At 45.1% G+C, this 22865-nt stretch overlaps 1 protein-coding gene across 1 annotated transcript in view; it reads left to right on the forward strand.

The window, feature by feature from the left end:
* Positions 1 to 22865, forward strand: part of CC2D1B (coiled-coil and C2 domain containing 1B) — a 2515186-nt gene that overhangs the window by 883855 nt on the left and 1608466 nt on the right. The window contains exon 8 of the mRNA XM_069642198.1: positions 20765 to 20889. Coding sequence (XP_069498299.1) covers positions 20765 to 20889 — 125 coding nt within the window. The remainder of the gene's footprint in view (positions 1 to 20764; positions 20890 to 22865) is intronic.

Genomic DNA, 22865 nt, shown 5'->3' on the forward strand with positions numbered 1-22865 from the left:
ATTGTACGATTCAACTACACTAAAAAAAATATCACACCGGTCAATCTATTGCCACTCCTCCTTCCCACTATCAACGCTCTCCCAAGTAACTCGGTCCCGATCTCCTTGTGGAGCATTACAATAATACCATGACCAAGGCCCTTGACACCATTGCGCCCCTCAAGCTACGTAAGAGTAAACAGCAGGCACATCTCAATGCCTGGTTTACCCCTCACCTTAAAGCCTTAAGACTGCAAAAAAGAAAATTAGAATCCCTGTGGCGACACTCACATTCTGACGAAAACAAATCGCAATTAAATCACTTTGCAAATAACTACAAAAAAGACATTATCCACACCAAAAAAGATCTCTTCAACGAAAGAATCTCTAACGCCAGCTCTCATACCAAGGAATTGTTTGATCCTTCGGGAACTAGAATCCCCCATGCCCCCACGGACAATATACCCAAAGATAAACAACGGTGCACTAGCATCCAGAATGCCCTAGCCAATAAAATAACAAAACTTCAACTCAAAATTGACACAAAAAAACCTCCTTACCTCCTACTGAGACACTACCCACCTGCCCTACTAAAGACACGCCCGGTCCAGCTCTGTTCAAACTCACTAAAGTATCCATCCAGGAAACCGAAAAAATTATCGCATCTCTGAAGCCCTCTAATTGCAAGGGTGACAACTGCCCTGCCCAAATAATTAAGGATGCTGCAAGAGACTTAGCCCCTTTCATCACTAAACTAATGAATGCCTCCTTTTCAACCAATACCGTCCCAAGTAACTTAAGAGTCATGGGTTTTACCTCTTCTCAAGAAACAAACTCTAGACCCGTCCACCCCCACTAACTACAGGCCCATCACCACAGTACCCTTCCTTCTCAAGATAATAGATAGATTAGCCTATCTACAAATCGGGAACTATCTTGAAACTAACAAGCTACTAGGCTCCCGCCAATCCGGATTTAGGCCACAACATGGCACAGAGGCGGCCTTAATCGATCCTAAGACACAAATTGACAAGCTCAACGACAAAGGAAACACTGCCATGTTGCTCCTCCTTGACCTCTCGGCAGTCTTTGACCTGGTGGATCATGCAGTTTTGTGCAAACACCTAGCATCGGCTGCCCACTTCTCGAGTGACGCCATAGCCTGGGTCCAGTCATTTCTAGACAATAGAACAATGAGAGTTTTCTCCACATCGGCATTGGCGGACCCAATCCAAACAACCTGCAATGGCCCTCAAGGCTCTTGCGTCCCACCAACTATGTATAACATATTTACCAAGCCACTATTTGACAAATTGGACAGACTGGGTGTCACTTACACTAATTATGCAGACAGCACCCAGATCCTCATTCCCCTTTCGGGCAACTTTGTCTCTGATACGTCCTTGGTAAATGAAATATACCTCCTCATTCAGGCATGGATGGCAACCCGCAGCCTCTGCCTGAATGACGACAAAACAGAGATCTTGATCCTTGGATCCGTTGCTAACCTAAAAAAACCTAACCCCAATTACTCTGCTTTGAACATTGATGGTAACATAATCACAGCAGCTAAATAAGTGAAAACGCTAGGCTTTCACCTTGATTCCACACTAACATTGAGGAAACAGGTAAACTCTCTAGCATCATCCTCTGCCTATACCTGCAAACTTCTTAGGGCATGCAGAACTTTCCTTTTACAAGCTAGTTGCATTATCCTTGCCAATGCCTTAATACTCTCAAAACTAGATTATTGCAACGCCCTATACATGGGAGCTAACAAATACATCACCACCACAATTCAGATATTGCAAAACAATGCCCTTAGAACGGCCCTGAACCTACCCACTAGAGAACATGTATCCAATATGAGAAGAGAACACCACTGGCTAAAAAGTAGCGCCAGGATCCCACTTAAAATAGCCTTGCTAACATTCGAGTGCCTTAATAACGCAGCTCCCCCTTACCTTACACAGAAAATAGTCAGAAGAACACGACTCGCCCCACCAGAGCTGCTAACTCCCAATGCCTACAGATACCCAGATTTAGGCAAAAAAACTGGCAGAAGTAGCTTCCCGGTGAAAGCTGCTCAGTATTGGAATGCCCTCCCACTTGACCTCAGAATAGACCAGTTTTACTGCAGCTTTAGACGTAACATTCTCAAATGGCTAAGATCCAACAACCTTCATGACTAACCAATATGCACCATATACTAGCCTCTGAACCCCTTCTGGCACTTGTCTGTTATTCTCTACCCGATCCCCTGTTGTATTGGGTCCCTCCTTATGTAGGCATATATGTATGATCCTTTACTAGATCTGTCGAATGTGTAATGTATGCATGATCCTTTACTAGATCTGTTGAATGTGTAATGTATGCATGCACCTCACCTATCCTCCCTACTGTGTAACTAAGCTTTAAGTATCCTTGTATTCTGTTGCGCCCAGTTACCTAAGGGTTTGGTGCGCCCTACAAATCAATAAACAAACAAACAAGGGCAGGTGAATACCGATAGACGAAAGAGGTTGTAGTTGCAATGCTTTTATTTTCTCAATTATTTCAACTTCTGGATCATTAATATACTTCTATTAATCTATCTACTTACTTTTCGCTTTACTACATTATGGATATCTTTCTCAGTATATTAGTTTGAGATCCCGCGTTGACCATTTGTCTGTTACTTTTACTTCTTTCATCTTTTATTTCTTTTGTTTTTTTCTATATGATTTATCTTATTCTCTATGTATGGGACATCTGTGGAGTCACAGTCGATTAAAAAGAGACAATGTACGTCTTCAAGAGCATGCACTGTAATAGTGGCGTTCTCCCTATTTTTCTTCTTTCTAGTTGTTTTACAAGGATGGTATTACCGAAATTACTACTAATTTGAATTTTTTCTATGTCATCTGTTCCTTCTTTCCTTCTTTTATCGAGCATGTAGCTCGGAATATCCTGTGGATGTTTATCGTCTTTTAGATTCTGTGCATCAATTATTTGTTTATCACTGTATATGGGTACATCGTTGTCGCAGACTTCATGTTGTAGTTTTTCGAACGGATTGGGTCCTCCCACGTATTCCTCATCTTTTGACATGTGTTGTCCAGCTTAAGCTGCTTTGGAAAAAGCATTTTGGCAGAGGGCGCTGTGCGTCGATGTCGCCAACTCGATGTCCTTGGAAGGTCTCCATCGAGGATGATGACATCAAAGGCATGTATATCATGTGCAGCGCCCGTTGGCTTCAGGTCAGTTTTTCTGCGACAGCGTGAGCTTCGAGAAATACGGCGCACTTCTTCACTCTTGTGACGACGTCGCTATTTCGAGATCGAAATGTCTTCATCATCGACACCGATGACCCCGAAGTCCAGTTTCAATAAGTGTCAGGATTGTGGGTCAAAAATGTCTCTGACTGATCCCCATCGAATCTGTGGTGCCTCAGGGTGGACATGACACCTCGACTGCTCCAAGTGCCAGTCTATGACTGGAAAGGCCTTGCAGGAACGGAAGGGGAAGTTGAAGGTAGGCCAAATCCCTAAATCTTTTACCCGGACCGTGAAACCTTCGACTGACAAGTCGAGAGGCAACTCTCCTCGGAGGAAGAAGGCCAAGCAGTCGAGATCGAGGAGTGGCTCACACCACTCTTCTTCGTCCTCGAAGAAATCGAAAAGAAGGCACCGTAGGTCGCCTTCATTGACTTCATCATCGGACGCTTCCCACGAGAGAGTAGCTTGCCCAACCAAAAAACCACTTCGGCCGAGTGGGAAGCCTTCCGAGCAGAGATGCTAAAAATATTCGAAAAAAAAAAGCCTCCAAGCCATGCTCCTACCGCACTTTTGAAAGAAGCCGGGAAGGAAATGACTCAACCTAAATCCTGCACGCCCTCGAGCCTGGGACGAAGGCCAGATCTGCATCGTGAGCCCTTGAGGCCTCAATACGATGAAGTATCATTGAAGGATCAGTCGAACTGCAAGCATAAGTTGAGGTCGTCGACGCCAGCCAAACCCTCAATGTCGACATCGATGCCGAAGGCATAAACGCCAGCTGTGCCATCTTTGGCAGCTGCGCCAAACACTGAGCACCCTATTTAAACCAATGGTGCTGATAAAGAAAGTTTCAATGACTACTCCAGCGTCAAACCCATTACTGACAAAACCCATCATTCCTTATAAAACATATGTACCACTACCCAGGAAAGACTATTTTAAGTCTCTTTCTTCCATTTATGACGAGGATTAGCAGTCTGATGAAGAGGCTCAATTTGGCCTACAATCTGGTACGCCTAATGTACTAAAGACTTTAATTGCACAAGAGTCCAGGATGAGGGACCTCTATGACAACCTGCAGACTGCATGTGGGGTGGATACCTCACCTGAGTTGGAGCTTGGGAGACCAAAGGCTGGGGAGCATGCAGATGCGTCCTACAGGCAACTCATGTCAAAGGTAGTGGACTACATGGGTTGGAGTAGACCTCCATTGCCGTACGAACAAGATGACCTTACTGACATCTTGGACAAGGGTCCACAGTTGGATCCCATATTACCATTCCACATGGCCTTGCAGAAAAGGGCAGTGACGAATTGGGAGACAACGGAGGCCAATCTGGCTGTTAATAAGAACTTAACCAAGAAGTACCGCCCTTCCAGTAGTGACCCTGACTACCTGTCGAAACACCCCACTCCAGAGAGTCTGGTGGTGCAGGCAGCTACTGCGACATCTAAAGAAGCGGCGTACCCTACAATCCCTCCTGATAGGGACGACAAACGAGTAGATGCATAGGCAAGGAGGGTATTTTCCGCAGGGAGTATGGCACTCAAATCTGCCAACTCCCCATGTGCCCTCGCAAAGTTTACGTTCACTCTATGGGACTGCATTTGGCGGCAGAGCACATTCCCGAAGGGGGTGAAAGAGACAGCTTTCTAGCCATAGTTGGAGACGGCAAAGAAGCCATGTGCGAGTCTCTTCAGTCAGGTTTGGATACTGCTGATAGCATCAGCAGAGCCATGGCTACCGGCACCGTGATGCACAGGTTTGCACGGTTGCAGAAGTCATGTTTTACTTTATTTATTTATTGCCTTTGATTACATGCCCAAACCCTTGGGTGTCACGGCATAGGTTACATACATCTTAGTTATTTTAGTCGGTTACATACATGTGTTACATACATACATCTTAGTTGGTTACATCTTGGGCGTCTTAGTCAGTTACATACATACTTGGGCAATTTTGTACAGTTATATAGTAAAGAGAGAGGCAGGAGGGTTCCACCAAGCAGGCGAGGTAGGTAGAGGCAGGTTGGAGGCCATGCAGCCAAAGAGAGATACTGGGTAGGGCTAGCGCTGTTAGTATTTGTTAAACAGCCAGGTTTTAAGTAGTTTCTTAAACTTCTAGAAGGAAGCTTTGTTACTAAGGTGAGCGGGAAGTGTGTCCTAGATACGCAGAGCTGCTGTGAGGAAGCTAGCGTTGCTAGTTCTGGATGTTGTAAAGCGTGGGATGTGGAGGTGTGTGTTGCCGCTGGATCTGAGAGTTCTGGCCATGGTCTTGCGCGAAATACTTTGGCTGAGGTAGGAGGAGGCGATATCTGAGATGCATTTATGGGTGAAGGTGAGAGTTTTGTGGAGAATTCTGGCTTGTACAGGGAGCCAATGGGCATCTCTTCTGTGTCGGGAAATGTGCTCTCTTCTGTTTATGCCTCAAGCTGCTCTAAGGGCTTTGTTCTGAAGGAGTTGCAGTTTTCTTAAGTTCCTTTTAGAGGTGCCTAGCAGTAGAACGTTGCAGTAGTCTATCTTTGTTAGAATAAGGGCTCTGGCAAGTGTGAGGCAGTTTTCCGTGGAGAGGAGAGGGCTGCTTAGTGTGATGAGTTTAGCTGTGTATGTCGTGGATGAGGCCAAAGCGTTGACATGATTTGTCATGGTGAAGCTAGAGTCAAGGTAGACTCCTAGAGTTTTGACTTCGCGGGATATAGTGATGGGGGTGCCATCTATTACTATGGAAGTGTAGTTAGGGTGGAGTTTACAGAGTCTGGCTGGGGAACCGACTATGAGTATCTCAGTTTTTTCTCCATTGAGACAGAAGCTGTTATTAGCCATCCAGTTTTGGATGAGGGAATACATTTTATCAAATGGAAGCTGTGTCCGGATGTGCAATCCAGACTTCTCAACATGCCTTTTGATGGGTCTCACCTTTTTGGCAACAAGGCTGACGAGAGTCTTGAGAAGTGGCAGACCTCGAATGTAATATAATGTAATGTAAAGAAATGTAAAGAGTGCGGCAAAGACCTGGAGGAATCAAGGTGCTGGGTGAAAAAAACCTCATCAAAGAGGAGAGATGGGCAACCCATTAAAAAGGCAATGTTTTTAGCTGCTTATGAAAGACAGATAGAACGTGAATACTGCTGATGTGAGAGGGCCAGTACAGAAAAGGATCTACCTCCTGCCCGAGATCGTCAAAAGTGCGGGACACCCAGCAAAAACTGGTTGGCTGAGCGGTGAGATCTCTGATAGAAAGCTTCGCCTGCAAGAACTCAGTGCCCATAGAGTGGATAGCACGATGGACCATACATAAGACCTTAAATTTAAACCAGGTTCTGGTGGGCAGCCAGGTCATGGTAGTGGGATAGTCTAGGGGTGCCAAGAGCAAGCCTTACTGCCGCATTCTGTAGGATCTGAAGACGCTGGAGCAGTGCCTCTGGCTGGCCGAGATAGATTCTGTTGTAATAATCAATTGCACCCATGATAGAGGCAATGACGATTTCATCCCTAGCTTCGCTGGAAAAAAACAGAAGCACCTTCTTCAGAATTCTTAGCTGAGCAAACCCACTCTGGCAGACCGTAGAAATGTGCGCTTCTCTGGAGCTCCATGAGACCTTAATACTGAGGCCCTTCACTATGGTGTAAGGTTTTGGGCAGGGTCCCAAGCAACAGGCCAGTAGTCAGAGGTTCAGCTATTGGTTGCCTGGCCCAACACCAGTACCTCGTTTTTTCCCCCCATTTAACTTAAGCCAGTTTTCAGTCCTCCACTGACACACAGCTGAGAGACAGTCTCTCAGAAGGTCAGAAAGGGTTTCCTTAGTGGCATTAAGACGAAAAAAGATCTGATTATCGTCCGCATACATAAAGAAATGTACACCAAAACTAGCAATAAGCTTGGCTAAGGCCACCATACATAAATTGAAAAGCAAAGGGGAAAGTGCTGACCCCTGGGGGACACAGTCAAATAACATAGGAGGGGACGTGAAAGGGGGAAGAGACACCACCTGAGTGCAGTCAGATCAAAAAGACGAGAACCATTTCAGCTGCACTCCCGAGATTCCAGCATCCAAAAGGCAGTGTAAGAACCTCTGATGGTCATTTGTGTCAAAGGCCGCAGAGAGATCGAGTAAAATGAGGTGGAAGCCAAATCTTTAGGCGCTGCTATTAGGCAACCTCAGCCTTATCGACCTAGTGGACAACCTTGGAGGGGTAGATCTTTTCGCTACTACTCCTCGGTTGGAAGTGTGAGAGGAATGGGCAGTCAAAGGGGTCAAAGAAGATTTCCTTGTGGTGGACCAGGAAGAGGTGCAAAGCCAGCTCATGGAGTGTATTCTTTACCATCTGCCACTGCATAAGCCACCTTAAAACCTGAGGCCTTGAGTCACAGTTCACCAGTGGGGGGCAGTCTGTCTCAGCATCTAGAAGAGTGGCAAGACATTACTTTGAATGCTTGGGCTTTAGAAACCGTAGCCCACCGTTACTGCCTTCCTTTTATGCAAAGACCTCAGAGCAATCCACTGGGCAACCACTCTTTGAGAATTCCAGATCCGCTCCTTGTGCAGGAGATTTTAACCCTGCTAGAAAAGGGTGCTATGGAACCATTCCCTGTAGTGGAGACGAACAAGGGATGGTAGTCCCTTTATTTCCTGATACCCAAAAAGACAAGAGGATTGAGACCCATCTTGGACTTGAGATACTTGAACAAGTTCTCCAGGAAGGACAAGTCCAAGATGGTCACACTTTCTCAGATCCTTCAGGCCCTCCAACTCCAGGATTGGTTGGTGTCATTGGACTTTCAGGTTGCTTACTTTAATGTGCCGATCCATCTGAAGCACAGAAAATAACTGAGGTTCACAGTTGGCCGTTCTCATTATCAATTTCGAGTTCTGCCATTCGGGCTGACCTCCGCCCTGAGGGTTTTCACCAAACTGATGGTGGTGGTGGCAGCGAGTCTCATGAGAAGGGGATTTTTGTTTACCCCTACCTGAACGATTGGCTGATCAGGGCGTGTTCTCCCAAGCAAGCGCTGGACCATCTCAACGTCACCTGCCACTCTCTTCACAGACTGGGCTTCTTCCTCAATTACAAGAAGTCCCATATGACACCTTCTGAAAAACACCAGTTCATCAGAGCTGTACTGGATACAACCTTGGGAAAGAGCTTGCCACCCGAGGTGAGGGCTCAAGACGTTCTTCAGATGGTTACCAAATTTCAGAATGCCCAGTGTCTCCCGGCCTTCGATTTTTTGAGGTTGCTCGGTCTCATGGCATTGTGCATTTTTCTGGTGCCAGAATCCCACCCTGAGAATGAGATCCCTTCAATGGGCTCTAAGAACTCAATGGTCCCAGTTCTCAGGAAAGATGTCGGTCCTACTTCAGGTTCCAAGCAGGGTCGCACAGGATCTTCTGTGGTGGGCCGGCGAGGACAATATTCTGAAGTGAGAACAATTTTAGCAACCATGGCCAGAGATAACAGTAGTAACGGGCGCATCACTCACAGGGTGGGGAGCCCATACCAACAATCTGACAGTCAGCGGTTGTTGGTCTCCATCAGAGTCCAAACTACACATCAATCTCTTGGAGCTGAGGGCAATCAGACTAGCGCTGAAGGCCTACCTGCCCTCTGTACAGGGAAAGAATGTCCTGATAATGACGGACAAAACAGTGGCCATGTACTACCTCAACAAGAGAGGCGGTGTAAGGTCACTACCACTGTGCAGAGAGGCAATGCAGCTCTGGTTCTGGGCAATTCAAGAAGGAAACTCCCTGTCTGCAGTTCACCTAGCTGGAGAGGAGAACACAGCGGTGGACGCTCTGAGCAGGGAGAGCACAGTCTTCCACGAGTGGGAACTAGCCCAGAAAGTAATTCAAGAGATCCTCACCCTTTGGGGAAACCTTCAAGTGGATCTGTTTGTGACCCGAAGTGCGATCTGTACTGTTCCAGGGAATTTCCCCCAAGAGGAGCTCTAGGGAACGCGTTCGTAGTGGACTGGGAATTTTCACTTCTGTGCGTGTTTCCTCCAGTCTCAGTCATTCCTCAAGTGACCAAGAGGCTGAGAACGTCCGGAAAACACATGATCCTAGTTGCTCTGGATTGGGCCATGAGGACGTGGTACCCTGGACCTTCTGGACATGTCCATATTCCCTCCAATACGTCTTCCACAAAGAGAGGGCCTTCTCTCGCGAGAGGAGGGTCGGGTTCTCTATCCAGAGGTCAAGACTCTCAACCTTCAAGCTTGGTTTCGGAAAGGTTGAGATACAAGGATTGGGACCTCCAGGGTGATGTAATGGTGATTTTGCTTTTGGCCAGGAGGCCAGCAACAAAAGTCTTTGTACCGTTGCCGTTGGAAAACATTCTGCAACTGGTGCAGAGAAAAGAATGTAGATCCTTTTATGTGTAAAACAGCGAATGTTTTATCCTTTCTGTTGTCTTTGGCCAATCTGGGGCTCCAGAGTGGTACTATTAAAGGCCATTTGGTGGCGCTGTCCATCTTTTAGCGCTTGTCAGAAGAGTGTTCCTACCTCAAAATTCCCCTGGTGACACCATTTCTAAAGGGGCTCACCAATGTGTTTCTCCATCTCCTTTCCAGGTTCCAATTTGGGACCTTAATCTGGTTCTAAAATTCCTAATGTGTGCACCTTTTGAATCCTTCCACTTATGTCCTTTAAGGTTGTTAACCTTTAAAACCATTCTATTGGTAGCTCTAACATCAGCCCGTAGAGTGAGCGAGTTGCAGGCAATTTTGTCCAAGACACCCTTTGCTACCTTCCACAAGGATAGGGTTGTTCTAAGGGTTAAGCTTTCATTTTTGCCCTAAATCATTTCTGATTTCCACAAAGGACAAACAATGGTTGTGCCTTATTTCTATCCCCATCTCATTCTAGCAAGGAGAAGGAAAGACTACATAGGTTGGACAGCCTTAGATCTTAAAGATTTTACATATCTAGAATGTCAAAAATGCGTATTGCTGCCTAAAAAAAATTGCTGAAGCAGCTGTAACTGGACAACACATGTCAAAAGATGAGAAATACGTGGGAGGAACATCCAGTCGAAAGAACGTTACCATGGGTAAGTTGTACATTCTTGTTAGTCTGCTCATTATTCAGGTCTATTTCTATCTTCTCTACACTTTCGCAATTTTCATTTATGACACACTCATTGTTTATTAAGATAGTTTTATTTACTTTATTGCGTTTTTCATACATTATAGCTTGCAAAATCTTTTGGCTTTTTTGGGTTTTTATTTTTTGATTCTCATTTAGCTTTTTACTTTTCATGGTTGGCTCTAGAATTGGTTGATTAATTTCAACGTACTTTTCACTGAGTCAGCATCTATTCTTTCATTAGATTTGTTGCTACTGCCATGTGTTGTTTCTTGTATTAATAACTCTGGAGCAGTCTGTGACTTATCATTGTTAGTTTCACTTTCAGTATTTGTACTCTGTTCCTTAAATATATTAGTTCTACCTCTGTTACTACTTTTATGTAGGAGTAGTGATTGGATATCTCTCTTTTTTTTCGATTCGTTGACATCTTTCAATTTGAAACAGTTCAAACATGGCTGTTGATGTTATACTTGTGGTGTTTCTATTGCTGTCATTAAGTTCTTGGGAAATGTCATGTAGATTCACTAATATCTTTATATTTGGGTTTATATCTATATTTTTTTCTGGTATCTCTATTAGTATGTCTGTTATATTTGTCAAATCATTTTTTTCCTGTACCTTGTGTGATTACACACTAGCACACACAGACCATCGACAGAAACAGATAGCAAGGGAGTAGGGGACTGCTAACCTACAGCACCAATACTAGAGATGGGGACTAGACACACCCCGTCCCATTACACCAAACCCAAACACTACACAGCCACGCCATCACTCGCAACAATTAGATGGACAAGAAAGGAAAGTGGCAATAAGCTTACCTACAGGAATGTCAGTTAAGCAGAACAATTCCTGCAAGGGCCTAGGGTAACCTACTAACCCAAGCTCAAACCTCTGCATACCTAACTCTCCCGAAAATCCACATAACCGTCTTTCGCCCAGCAAACCGCATGCTCTTCACCACACTGCAACAACAAGTTATTATTACCATTATTAGGTTGATGACGTAACTGTTCTGAGGGGACATTAGTCTTATGGCCCTTAGCTCTTCCTTTATAGCATTACATCCCTTCACTGTTATGTTGATTGCAACAAATCCCATCTCGTTATTTGTAGTCCTTTCGCATTGGCAGTGACTTGCATGCTGTTTTGCTAAACAATTTGTGTCTGTCTGGTATATCGTTGTAAACATCCTCTGATTTGGTTGAGAAATAGTTTTCCCTTTTCTTGTGCATGAGAGTGATGGACCTTCTTTTCCTCAAATGTGATGTGCATCCATTTTAGGGAAACCCGGAATTTGTATATTTCTTTGGGGTACTACCAGAGTGGGTATGTTTATTAGCACTAAGGAACATAACCCTCACCAGTTTGGATGCAACTTCATATATACCCTAGATCCACAGTCCAGAAGTGGTTCATCAATACTGCTGCTCCTGTCTTCATTTCCAAACTGTTAGTGTCTACAAGAAAAACTTCACAACTATAGCAAGTAGAACTCTTTCAAGAATAAAGCATGTCATAGGGTTTCTTTGAAGAGCAGCAAGAGTTAATTTTCTAGTTTACAGCAGGACAAGTGCCCACGATAAAAGAAAAAAATCATTAACCGTAGCATTTGAAAAGTCAGCATTTACTGTATGTATTTCTCTCATTGTAAAAGTGCTACCTTTTATTTTGTGCAGGTAAGTTTCTTAGAAACATTTTTCACTCAATTATTTTCGTTTGTCATTAGGATCGATCAGTTCATTATCTCCCAGTCTGCTGGTTTCTATCTGCTTCTGGGAGACAACCTTGTCTGAACACGTTTAGTCTCTCCACCTTCAGATTCAGGGAGTTGTGGCAGGGGTGTCTCTCCTTTGTAGGGTTTGACATCACTAATGTGTAGCCATGCTCTTCTCCATTGAATCTTCACTGCTGTGGGGAATACCTCCTCAACAATGTATGGGCCTTCAAATCGTGGCCTGTGCCAGTGCCTGGTGAAAAATTTGATTAGCAATAAATCTCCTTCTTCTTTGACCTCCCTTGCCAGGCCCGTAGCTGTTGAGACATAAAAGCAACACTTGCCGCCATAGCAGTCAAGTAGTCATGCATTTCAGTACCAAGCCCGTTGGAAACAGTATGAGCATCAGCTCACTCCCGAATGGGAGAAGCAAGACGTAAATGCGTACATTGTCCCGTCACCAGCTGGTGAGGAGTCAGGTGGTAATCTGAGCCGGGCTGATTGCATAATGCAAATAGGGCTAAGGGTAGGCAATGTAGCCATCCTTTTGTCAGGGTTACTTTTAGCTTAGGAATGCCTTCTGTGAGAAACCAAAAGGTGTCTCACTAGCTAGCCCTGGGGGATTTGTCACTCAAGTGGCCAGGGCACAGCCATCGCCTTTGGAACCAGTCCCTGGGTGTGGACCAGTGTGGGAGGATCAACTGAGTGATGGGTCCTCGGGGTGCGGGGTGGGGCCACCCAATGGTGAGACTCGGTATCCCCCCTTGCCAACACTTCTCTCCCATCCTATGATGACTTCCCAACTCCCGCCTTTTTTACACAAACACTTAGACGAGGAAGAGAGGGACTGAGAGGATGAGGATTACTGACAAAACACACACTAAGACAGACTATTCCACCTGGACGGGGACAGGCAAGGTCAGACAGGCCCAACCTTAACCACACACCTGCACCACATTGACCTTTCACAGGTGTTTAAAAGGAAGCCTGCCAGGTGTGAGAAACCTGAAGGTGTCTACCTAGCTTGTCCCCGGGGATCTGTCATCCAGGGAGGCTTCCCATCCCCCCTTAAGCACTCCCTTGTGCACCCTCTTCTTAAGAAACCCTCTTCCGACCCCTACTGCCCGGCTAACTATCGGCCAATCTCCATCACTCCCTTCCTGGGCAAGCTCCTGGAGAAACTGGCCATCTTCCAGCTTAATCTCCATGCTGAATCTGTTGGTAGTCTTCATGACCATCAGCCTGGCTTCAGAGCTGCCAGAAGCACAGAAACTGCTCTCCTGAACATCCGTGAAGACTTGCTCACCAACCTTGACTCTAACACTCTGTGTGTTCTCATTTTGCTCGATCTCTCTTCTGCCTTTGATACTGTCAACCATGCCATCCTGCATGATAACCTGGGTATCACTGGTCAGGCCCTGGGGTGGCTGACCTCTTTCCTCTCCAATCGACCCTCCAGGGGCCAACTGGGTTCCTTCCTCTCTGACATCTTTTTCTCCACCTGTGGTGTCCCCCAGGGATCTAACCTCTCTCCCTGGCTGTTCAACCAGTATCTGGCACTCCTTGCCCACCGCATCGCCGCTCTCTGCCCCAACTTTCAGTGCTATGCGGATGATACCCAGCTCATTTTCAGGCTACCTCCAGCCTCCTCCTCTCCTTCCCTCATCTCTGACTGTTTGTCTGCTATCCAGGAATGGTGTGCCGCCAATGACCTCTGCCTTAATGCCAGCAAGACTGAGATTCTACTCATCGGCACACCCACTCCCTCCTTCCCTGCAGCTCTCTGGCCGGCCTCTCTTGGCCCTCTTCCTGCTCCTACCTGCAAGGCAAAAAACCTCGGGGTCATCTTCGACTCCACACTCTCTTTCTCTCCTCACATATCTGACGTCTCTAAGAAGTCACACTACTAGCTGCACCTCCACCTTTCCTCTCCTTCCCCCAGAAGCTCACTGTCTCCAGAGCCCTGGTTCTCTCTAAGCTGGACTACTGTAACAGCCTCTATCTAAATCTGCCTGCCTCTACTCTCCGCCCTCTGCAACTCATCCAGAACAGGACTGCGAGACTTGTCCTTGGCCTCAAGCCCAGGGACCATATCTCTCCAGGACTGAAATCTCTACACTGGCTCCCAGTGGCTGTGAGGATTAAGTTCAAAACCCTCTGTATTGTACACAAGGCCTTCTGGGGACTGGGGCCAAAATACCTTCAACTCTCTCTTCCTAAATATCTTCCTTCTCAAGCTCTTCGCTCATCCGCCTCCAACTCCCTCAGGGTCAGCCGCTTCTCCAAGCAACGAGTTGGGGTAGATCTCTCTCCGCGGCAAGAGCCTCCCTCTGGAACAGCCTTCCTGCCTCCCTGAAACTTGAGGAGAACCATCTCCGGTTCCGGAAGCACCTCAAAACCTTCCTCTTTGCTTCTGCTTTCTCCCCCCCTCTCCCCTGCTAAATTCCTGACTATAATTGCATTGAATCTGCTACTGGGCCACTCTCACCGTTGTCGGTCCTTGGCCCAGCCACTCTCCCCTTGCACTGCCTACCTTGCAACTCCTGCACTGCGGGACTGTCTCTGTATCCCTACAGCCCCCCTTCCCAGCACTTGTCTGCACTTACCTTGCATTTGCCACCAGCTGGCCCTTATTATTTATCTTGTTATTCTACTACCCCTGTACTGCACTTCCCCTCTCGCTTTCCCCCTGCACTTTTCCCTTCCCCTTTACCCATGCACTTGCGCGATCTGAATGACACCTGGCCTAGTAGGATCGTTGTCTGTCTTCCCTTTGTTCCCCCTCCCTGCCTTGTCGCGCCTTGAAACACCATATCATATCATATCATATCGGGACCAGGACACGGCCATCACTATTGGATCCAGTTCCTGCGGGTGTACCAGTGAGAGAGGATCACCGGCATGGGGTCCTCAGGGAGTGGGAGTGGGAGTGGGACACCGGCGGGTGAGAAGCGGTATCCCCCTTCCTTCAACACTTTTTCCCCACGTAGGACATTCAAAAACACTGCTGCCCCTTTTCCGACAGGAACACTTTCTCACAACCCGAAGGACAACGGACTAACACCTTAGCCGTTTACCTGACATGTCCCAATACCATGGTCAGGCAAAGTCAGGTAATTGATCAGAATTTCACATACCTGATATTGATAGGCTTCAGAAACTGTTTGCAGGCAAAAGTCTTGCAAACAATGGAGGATAAACTGGGTAGGTTCATTTTTGTATACATCCAGCTGGGGTATAGACAGTATAAACGGTATACGCTCCAAATTCTAACCAGCTCAGCTTCCTTTGCACCGTACTTCAAAAACTGGAAAACCGATAGGGGACATTATACTTATAGGAGATTTCAACTTAGGTTGGGAGCCTGCTAGGGACCGCAGCTGACATAGTGCCCAAGGAAACAGTCCACCTCCCATATGCTTTAAAGAAGCCTGTGAGAACTTGGCCATCAGGGATGGCTGGCGAGAAATAAGGGGTGAGGATAGCGGATTCTCCTGTTTTTCACATGTACATCAGATGCTTTCCAGAATCGATTACATCTGGGTCTCATTATCTCTGTTGGGGGAAGTTGAGGGCATGGAATTGGGGGTAATTTCTCTATCAGATCACGCACTGCTGACTATCTCAATACGTAGATGGGAATCCTGAAGTGGCCTATGGGCATGGCCGTTCCCCAGGGATATTCTGTCCGATGAAGCGGCTCTGGGTACCTTGGAGGACAAAATAATAGAATATGAGAACTGTGGGGTCTCCTTGGAAGGGGTTTGGCAGGCCTTCAAGGTGGTTCTTAGTGGGGAAATTATTACAATTCGGTCTCAAAAAAGGAGAATGAGAGAAGTGGTGAAACGAGACTTAGAGGCCGAGAAACAGAAAACCATGCATTCTCTAGCTAAAGACAATAAACGCTCCACATATAACAAATTGAAAGACCTTAACTCACAGCTGGAACTGATCCGTTCTCGCAAAGTGGAGCGGTCCCTACTCTACACTAGACAATGTTACTACGTCAACGCTAATTAAGCTCATAGACTGCTGTCTAGGCAGTTAAGAGCAGAAGAGGCGAAGCAAACCATAACGCCCCTGAAGATGAATGTCGGAACTTTGTCAATGGAAACAGAGAATATAATCAATGCCTTTGAATCTTAGTACGGTGCCCTATATAAATCTGATCATACTGACCAAGAAGTCATGAAACAGTATATAGGGCGGGTCTCGATGCCACAGGTTGCAGACCAGGAAAGGGCCTTCCTGGAGCGTGAGATAGGGAGTGAAGAGGTAAAAGCGGTAATTAGGGGGCTCCCGATAAATAAATCTATGGGTCCTGATGGTTACCTGGCATCACCTTCGGCGTAGAGGAAAATAAAGTGTCAGCTTTGCAGATGACATGCTGATGACTTTATCACAGCCGAACACATCAATTCCGGTATTAAAACAGGAACTGGCCAACATGGAAAAGGTTTCCGGCTTAAAGGTCAGTAAGACCAAATCCGAAATCTTGAACCAAGGACTCACGGGGGACCATTTGGTGACACTGCATAAGGTCTCTCTGTTCAAAATCGCTATACACTCAATCCCTTAACTAGGAGTGAAATTAACAAATTCAATATCACCAATGTATTGGGCAAACCTCACGGACGTTCTCGCCACAATAAGAACCAACCTAAATAGATGGACACCACTGAGAATATCCTGGCTAGGCAGGATAGCTTCAATAAAAACGGTAGTTCTCCCTAAATTATTATACCTATTCTAGACGCTTCCAATCAAGATACCACAAACATTTTTTAGGAGCCTGAATAAAGTGAGCTCACAATATTTATTGCAGAGGAAAACCTAGATAATAGCAATGTCCACACTGATGGCCCCCAGAAAAAAGGGGGGTTTTGACCTTCCGAATTTCAGGAATTATTACGCAGTGGCCCAGTTGAGAGTCCTCAGGGAATGGTTCTTCAAGGAAAGTACTAAACTATGGACTAGAATGGATCAACGATTGGCGGGGGTCCCGCTTTCTGGGATGTTGTGGTTAGACAAATTAGATAGGCCTAATAATGTAAGATTGAGACAAATTCTGATGGTGGTATGCAATATCTGGGATAAGCTGATTAAGAAAAGACATATATCCACGATTCCATCCCCATTCACCCCACTCTTTGGTAACCCTCAATGCACATCCCAGAGCAATGGGATGTGTGAAAGTAGGGGACATGATGACCCAGGGGGAAGTACGATCCTTTGAGGAATGTAAACAGCAAATGGGGGTGTCAGAAAAAGATAGATTGGAATATTGCCAATTAAGACATTGGCGCAAACAACCAGCCATGCGACAGACAACACAGAGAGGTCTCACAGTCTTTGAAAAATTAATAACAACACACACGGGAGACAAAGGTATTGAACCTATACGCAATTATACACGGGAAGGACTAGAACATGTCTGGCATATATGTTGAAATGGGAGATCACATTAGGTGAAGAGATACTGTTGCAGCAATGGGAATTTCTATGGGCACAGATGCCCAAATGCACCCTGTCAATACAAACTAGGGAAGCATGGTACAAGATGGTAATGCAGTGCCATTACAACCCGCAAAGACTACACGCCATGTCCCCAGGAGTATCTCAGGAATGCTGGAGGGGTTGCTCAGGGAGGGGATATTGAAGACACATCTGGTAGGACTGTCTGGGTCTGCATAAATTCTGGGGGGAGGTCAAATCACAGATCCAGTACATGGTGCAAGGACTCCCTTCTTACTCATTGAGGGAATGGATGTGCGGCCTCTTCAATACAGAGTTACAAATCCCATTAAAATCCCAACGCAAAGCATACGTAATATTACTGATAGCTGCATGGCTAGTGCTGGCAAGGAAATGGAACAGAAAGACCCCTCCGCCCCCACTATCATTGAATAGCTACATAATGTTAGTCCAAAAATATAAGGCTACTGCAAAGAAATTAAGACGCACCAGTCACGAGGAACAAATATATGAACAACAGTTTATTAACGCATATGCGGTCTCAGATTCTTCAGTGCATGTATACAGGCACGGAGGAAGTGAGCTTGGACATGGGGGAGTGAGCTTTGTGAATTTGTGCTAAGCCACCACGTGATGAGAGTTCATGACCTACAGACCTACGAACATGGGCAATTTACCATACAACATGTGCAGGAACACTTTACTGTGTGGAAAAGCAGAACGGCATGGGGTATGGGAGTATATCATGTTACCGGCACAAGGTAACATGCCTCATGCTACTTTATCTATGTTGTTTCTAGACTAAAAGGTCAGTCTCTGTATTTCTACTCAGCAATTTGGCCTTTCAGAACTACATATGCTGCGAATTGTGCTTCATTTTAATAGTCTATATGCATATTCACAATTAACTGCGGAACAGACAGAGCCGATGAAGACAGGAAGGCACCTAATTACAGATTAGCTACATGTGTGCCAGTACTTCAAGGCTCTAAAGTTGAAGACAAACAATATGCTCAGCAGTTTCAGCATTCCTGAGCAGGAGCAAGCTTTGAGAAGCCCATAGAGCAGTGACTTTGTGAATGATTACCGCGTTCAGAATGATAACTTGGAAATGAGAAAAAATGACCAAGATGGCATTTTTTGGAAAGCCGCGATGTATCGGTTCAATGTGGATGTGCTTAGGCTTACTTGCTATACAATGGATCCCCTTTAAAATACAGGGAGAGGGAGACAAATTTTGTCGAGACTGGGGGTTCATACTGGACTACATGAGGGGAGATTATATGAAGCAATGGTGCCCTCAGAACTTGAAAATACTAGACATACTATGATGCTCGAAGTGGATGTGAAGGTACATTGCAGAAGGTTCATATCCCCAAGTACTACATACAATGAAGAACGGGGGTGGTTGAGGAGGGGAGGGAGTAATGGGGGGGATTAAAGTTGGGAAAAGTGACATTGCAATGCAAAGATATGTTATGTGTATAGGAAATGGCAATACAAATAAATAAAAAAATAAATCCAATCCAAATTGGCTGACTCATAAAAGGTAAAATAAAAGTGATGGCGATTGCGACAAAGTTGTGTGTGGAATTATGCATACTCCCGATGAAAAATATTTATGTCAGGCTTGCAGTCCGACATTGTTTTCCGCAGGGATAACTTTCCTCTCTTGCATCCACGTCCAAGGGGCCGTTATTTTTTTTTAAAAACGCATTTGACAACTATAAATTCATCATAGATGGCTGCGGAGGAATGGAAAGGGGAGAGGGGGAGGGCTTACTCACTTCTAGGCAACCCACGAGGCTGTGATTTAGAGGGGCAGTAGTTGGGTTTGTGTTTTGCTACACCGGTTTTGCCACAGACATTCCTCTGAGCATACCACCACACTGGGTTGTTGCTTTCCACTTTGTTTTACTTTGAAGGGAGTAAACGTTTGAGGACATTTCATATCACGCCGGTCAGAAAATGGCTGCATACTACGGCACAATAAAAGTGCTGCTCACCCAATGTGTAAGATGTTTAGGGTCCAGAACACTATTTCATGTGGTCGGTGACTTGTATGTGTCGGTTGGCCGGCTGACCACAGCAGACCACTTCTGCCACTTCCTGCTCTGCGCTGCGCAGAGTAAATCCTTTTAAAGAAAAACTGGAAATCCTCCTCTGAGATGCCTCCTCCAAAACAGTGAAATGTATAAATAGACTTCCACAGCAGCCACGGAGGACCAAGTTTGCCACTTTCTGCTCCGTGCTCTGTGCAGAGTACATCCTTTTACAGAAAAGCTGGAATTTCACCTGCGAGACTACGCCTCCAAAACAATAGAAAGTATAAACAGGCTACCACAGCAGACCACTTCTGCCACTTGTTGATATTTGATTTTTAAGTTATTGTTAGCTGTAAAATGGTACAATGCTAGACTATCGGTGGAAAGACTGAATCGCCAACGAAAACCATGTGCTATCCAGTATATGAGTCATGGTCGTAATGGAGTGGCTTGCATATATTCTTGAGGGGCAGCATCCCAATTCCACTACATGTGGTCGCCTTTTCTCGCAAATCTTATATGCCCTACTAGAATACGAATTTTAGGATGGTTTGATTTTTAGTAAAGTGAAAAACCACTCGCACTTCACGCTTGGTCAATATTGTTATACGTCTTTAGAAAGGTTGTCTATGAAATTAATGTCCCAGAGTCTTGGGTCGATTGCTATTCCAGTTTATTTTCTGGTGGTAATTTATGCAAAAAACAGACATGTTTTTCGACTGAAAGTCTTTCTCAAGGCCAATTGATTCTTTTCAGATTGTCAGAATTATAAGTTGAAGCGTTCTGTAAGCTATTAACTCTGGTGTTGCAAGTACAGGTATATCAATCCATCTCTCTTGTTGGAAATATTGGTAATTAGGTGAAGCGTTCAGGACATGTGGAGCCCATCTGAGGAAAATTGTTAAAGGACACCTCTTCCTTAACTTCATTTCCAACGAGAGAGAGTGATTGACTCACCTGCACTTGCATCACAGAAGCGGATATCTTACAGAATGCTTCAACTAATAACCAATATTTCCAACAAAATATTTCCATATGGAAAACCTTTCTAAAGACATTTTGATGTTGCATTCAATAAAGAGTTTCAAAGAAAGACAAATACTTCTTTCACAAGTAAGCGAATGGTTTGGAATTTCTGAAGTCAAAATAATACTCTGGTTCTCTAGTTCGGAGATAACCATATTTTATTAATGTCTACAGATGACAAAAGCACACATTTAAGAGCTCTTCTGGTTGCAAGGCAAAAAGAATATAAGTTGGCTGCATTGAAAGCTAAACAACAAGGAAATATTGAAAAGGCTAAGCAGTATATGAAGACTGGGAAGGTATGTACTCTTCGAAAAGAAAAGCCTGTATTTAACATATATCAAGATCTGTTTTTGAAATGTAAATGTACATTGGCATGGGGGCGTTTGACATAATCGCTTTAGTGCTCATTTTCATTAGTCTGACGGTGAACTCAGGAGCAGCAATCACCCTCTCCCCCCAAATAGGTTTGCGTGCATTTGTTGCCAGTAGGTACTGTTGTAGAAAGGAATACGCTATGCAAAATATTAATGCCTGAAATGCTTCCCATGCCTTGACATCTTTGGGATTTTTTTTCACCAAGAAATAGATGTTAAACGTTTAAAGAATCCCTGTCACTAAGCTACTCGCTTATCATCTTGGTTAAAGAAGGCAGAACCCCTTCATAAATAATAGGGCTAGAAACATTTGGAACAAGAAAATGACTGCCTACCGTAGTACATGACAGGCTGCTTTGACTTTTGCAAAGTGTCTTACCATGTCATTTACATGTTGGAAATCCTTGTTTGACAAAACAGTCTCAAGCAGATTATTAATTAGTTATTTTTAAAGTGTGTCATCTCTCCTAGATTAAATAAACAATTCTTAAAATGAAGAGGTTTGGACTTGAATTTTGGAAGAAGCAAGTTGGGCAACTGTAACACAACAAAATAATTTGACTGAGCAGTTTGTGAGTGTACCCTCAGATGGATATATTCTGCAATGATTTTACCCTTTATCTGCCAGTCTAATACTTTTTTAAAGTGCCAGAGATTTACTTTGGGGAGCCATTGTCTTCGTTCTCTGCAGAATATAACCAGCTATTAGTTTTGAATGGCACAGCAGTTTGATTTGCATGGTTTTGCAGAGCTTTAAAATATATTTTACTGGACAGTGGGCATTCCTTGTAGGTGATGATATATAGTGCTGTTTGTCCTGAGGTTGCACTCAGTATCTTACTTGTAAGCGTTGTTGTAAGCGTTGTTCGTTTCATTGCAGCCTAGTTCCCAATGGACAGCGTGACGGGGTCATGAGCCAAGGACCCCTCACATCCTTGGGTAGGCAGCTTAGCAGGGCAACACTAGAGCGAGACATTCCCCAGAGGTGGTGTGTTAGAGTTGAGTTTGCCTGGAGCCATACATGCACATTGGTGACCCTTTCTTTGACCTGCTGCTTATCGGCCTCTGTTCTGGCCAGGTCACTTGTTCTTCTCTTCCAGGTGGTTCTCGAGAGACTGCAGTGACCTGAATGCACCAGGCACCTTAGACACCTGTGATGGATAATAGTTCCTAGGAAGCATCCCTGTTGGAAGAAAAGCTATATGTACTGCAATGCAGCTGGGCCGAACTGACAACATCCGGATGGACAGGAGGTACAAAATGGTTGCCCAACTTGAAATGGACTAGGCTTCCCAATTCAGGAGCCGAATGGGAGACTCAACACTGCGATGAATCCAATGAAGTCATCATGGATTTCCTACTGGTGACTTCCTCCAATGTGACAATAGGATGGCAGCTGCTACCTGATTGTGATCCTTTAGGTGACTTTATGAGGGAGGATCAAATGGGAGGATACAACTACCAGGAAGATGTCATGGCTTCATTGCATTAGACCCTGTATCTTCCCCTTTCCCATGAGGAAAGCCCTCTAATACACAAGACTCTAGTGGCATATTGTCAACCGCTTGTTCCCCCTTCTAGAAGAAGTACAGAAACCTCTTCTTCATATTTTTCTGGTGAAGCACCCACCTATGACACAAGCATACAAAACTCCAACACAGCATCTTTTTTCTTCTGAAATACCTGTATGTAAAATCACTGAGAAGAACTGTTCAAATACCATGTGTCTAATGACCCCTATGGACTTCAACTCCCAGAATTCCCCAAGTACTGAGTCTAGAGGATGAAAGAGTTCAAGCAAGGTACCAAGAGCTTGAAACATTGCATGAAATCTAGTTGATTTCCCAAAGCACCTGTGCACAGGACATTTAAACATGGCCAGCGCACTATTGTGAGAG

The sequence above is a fragment of the Ambystoma mexicanum genome, chromosome 1q, assembly GCF_040938575.1.
Source record: "Ambystoma mexicanum isolate Mex_15411 chromosome 1q, UKY_AmexF1_1, whole genome shotgun sequence".
In the NCBI taxonomy this organism is placed as follows: Eukaryota; Metazoa; Chordata; class Amphibia; order Caudata; family Ambystomatidae; genus Ambystoma; species Ambystoma mexicanum.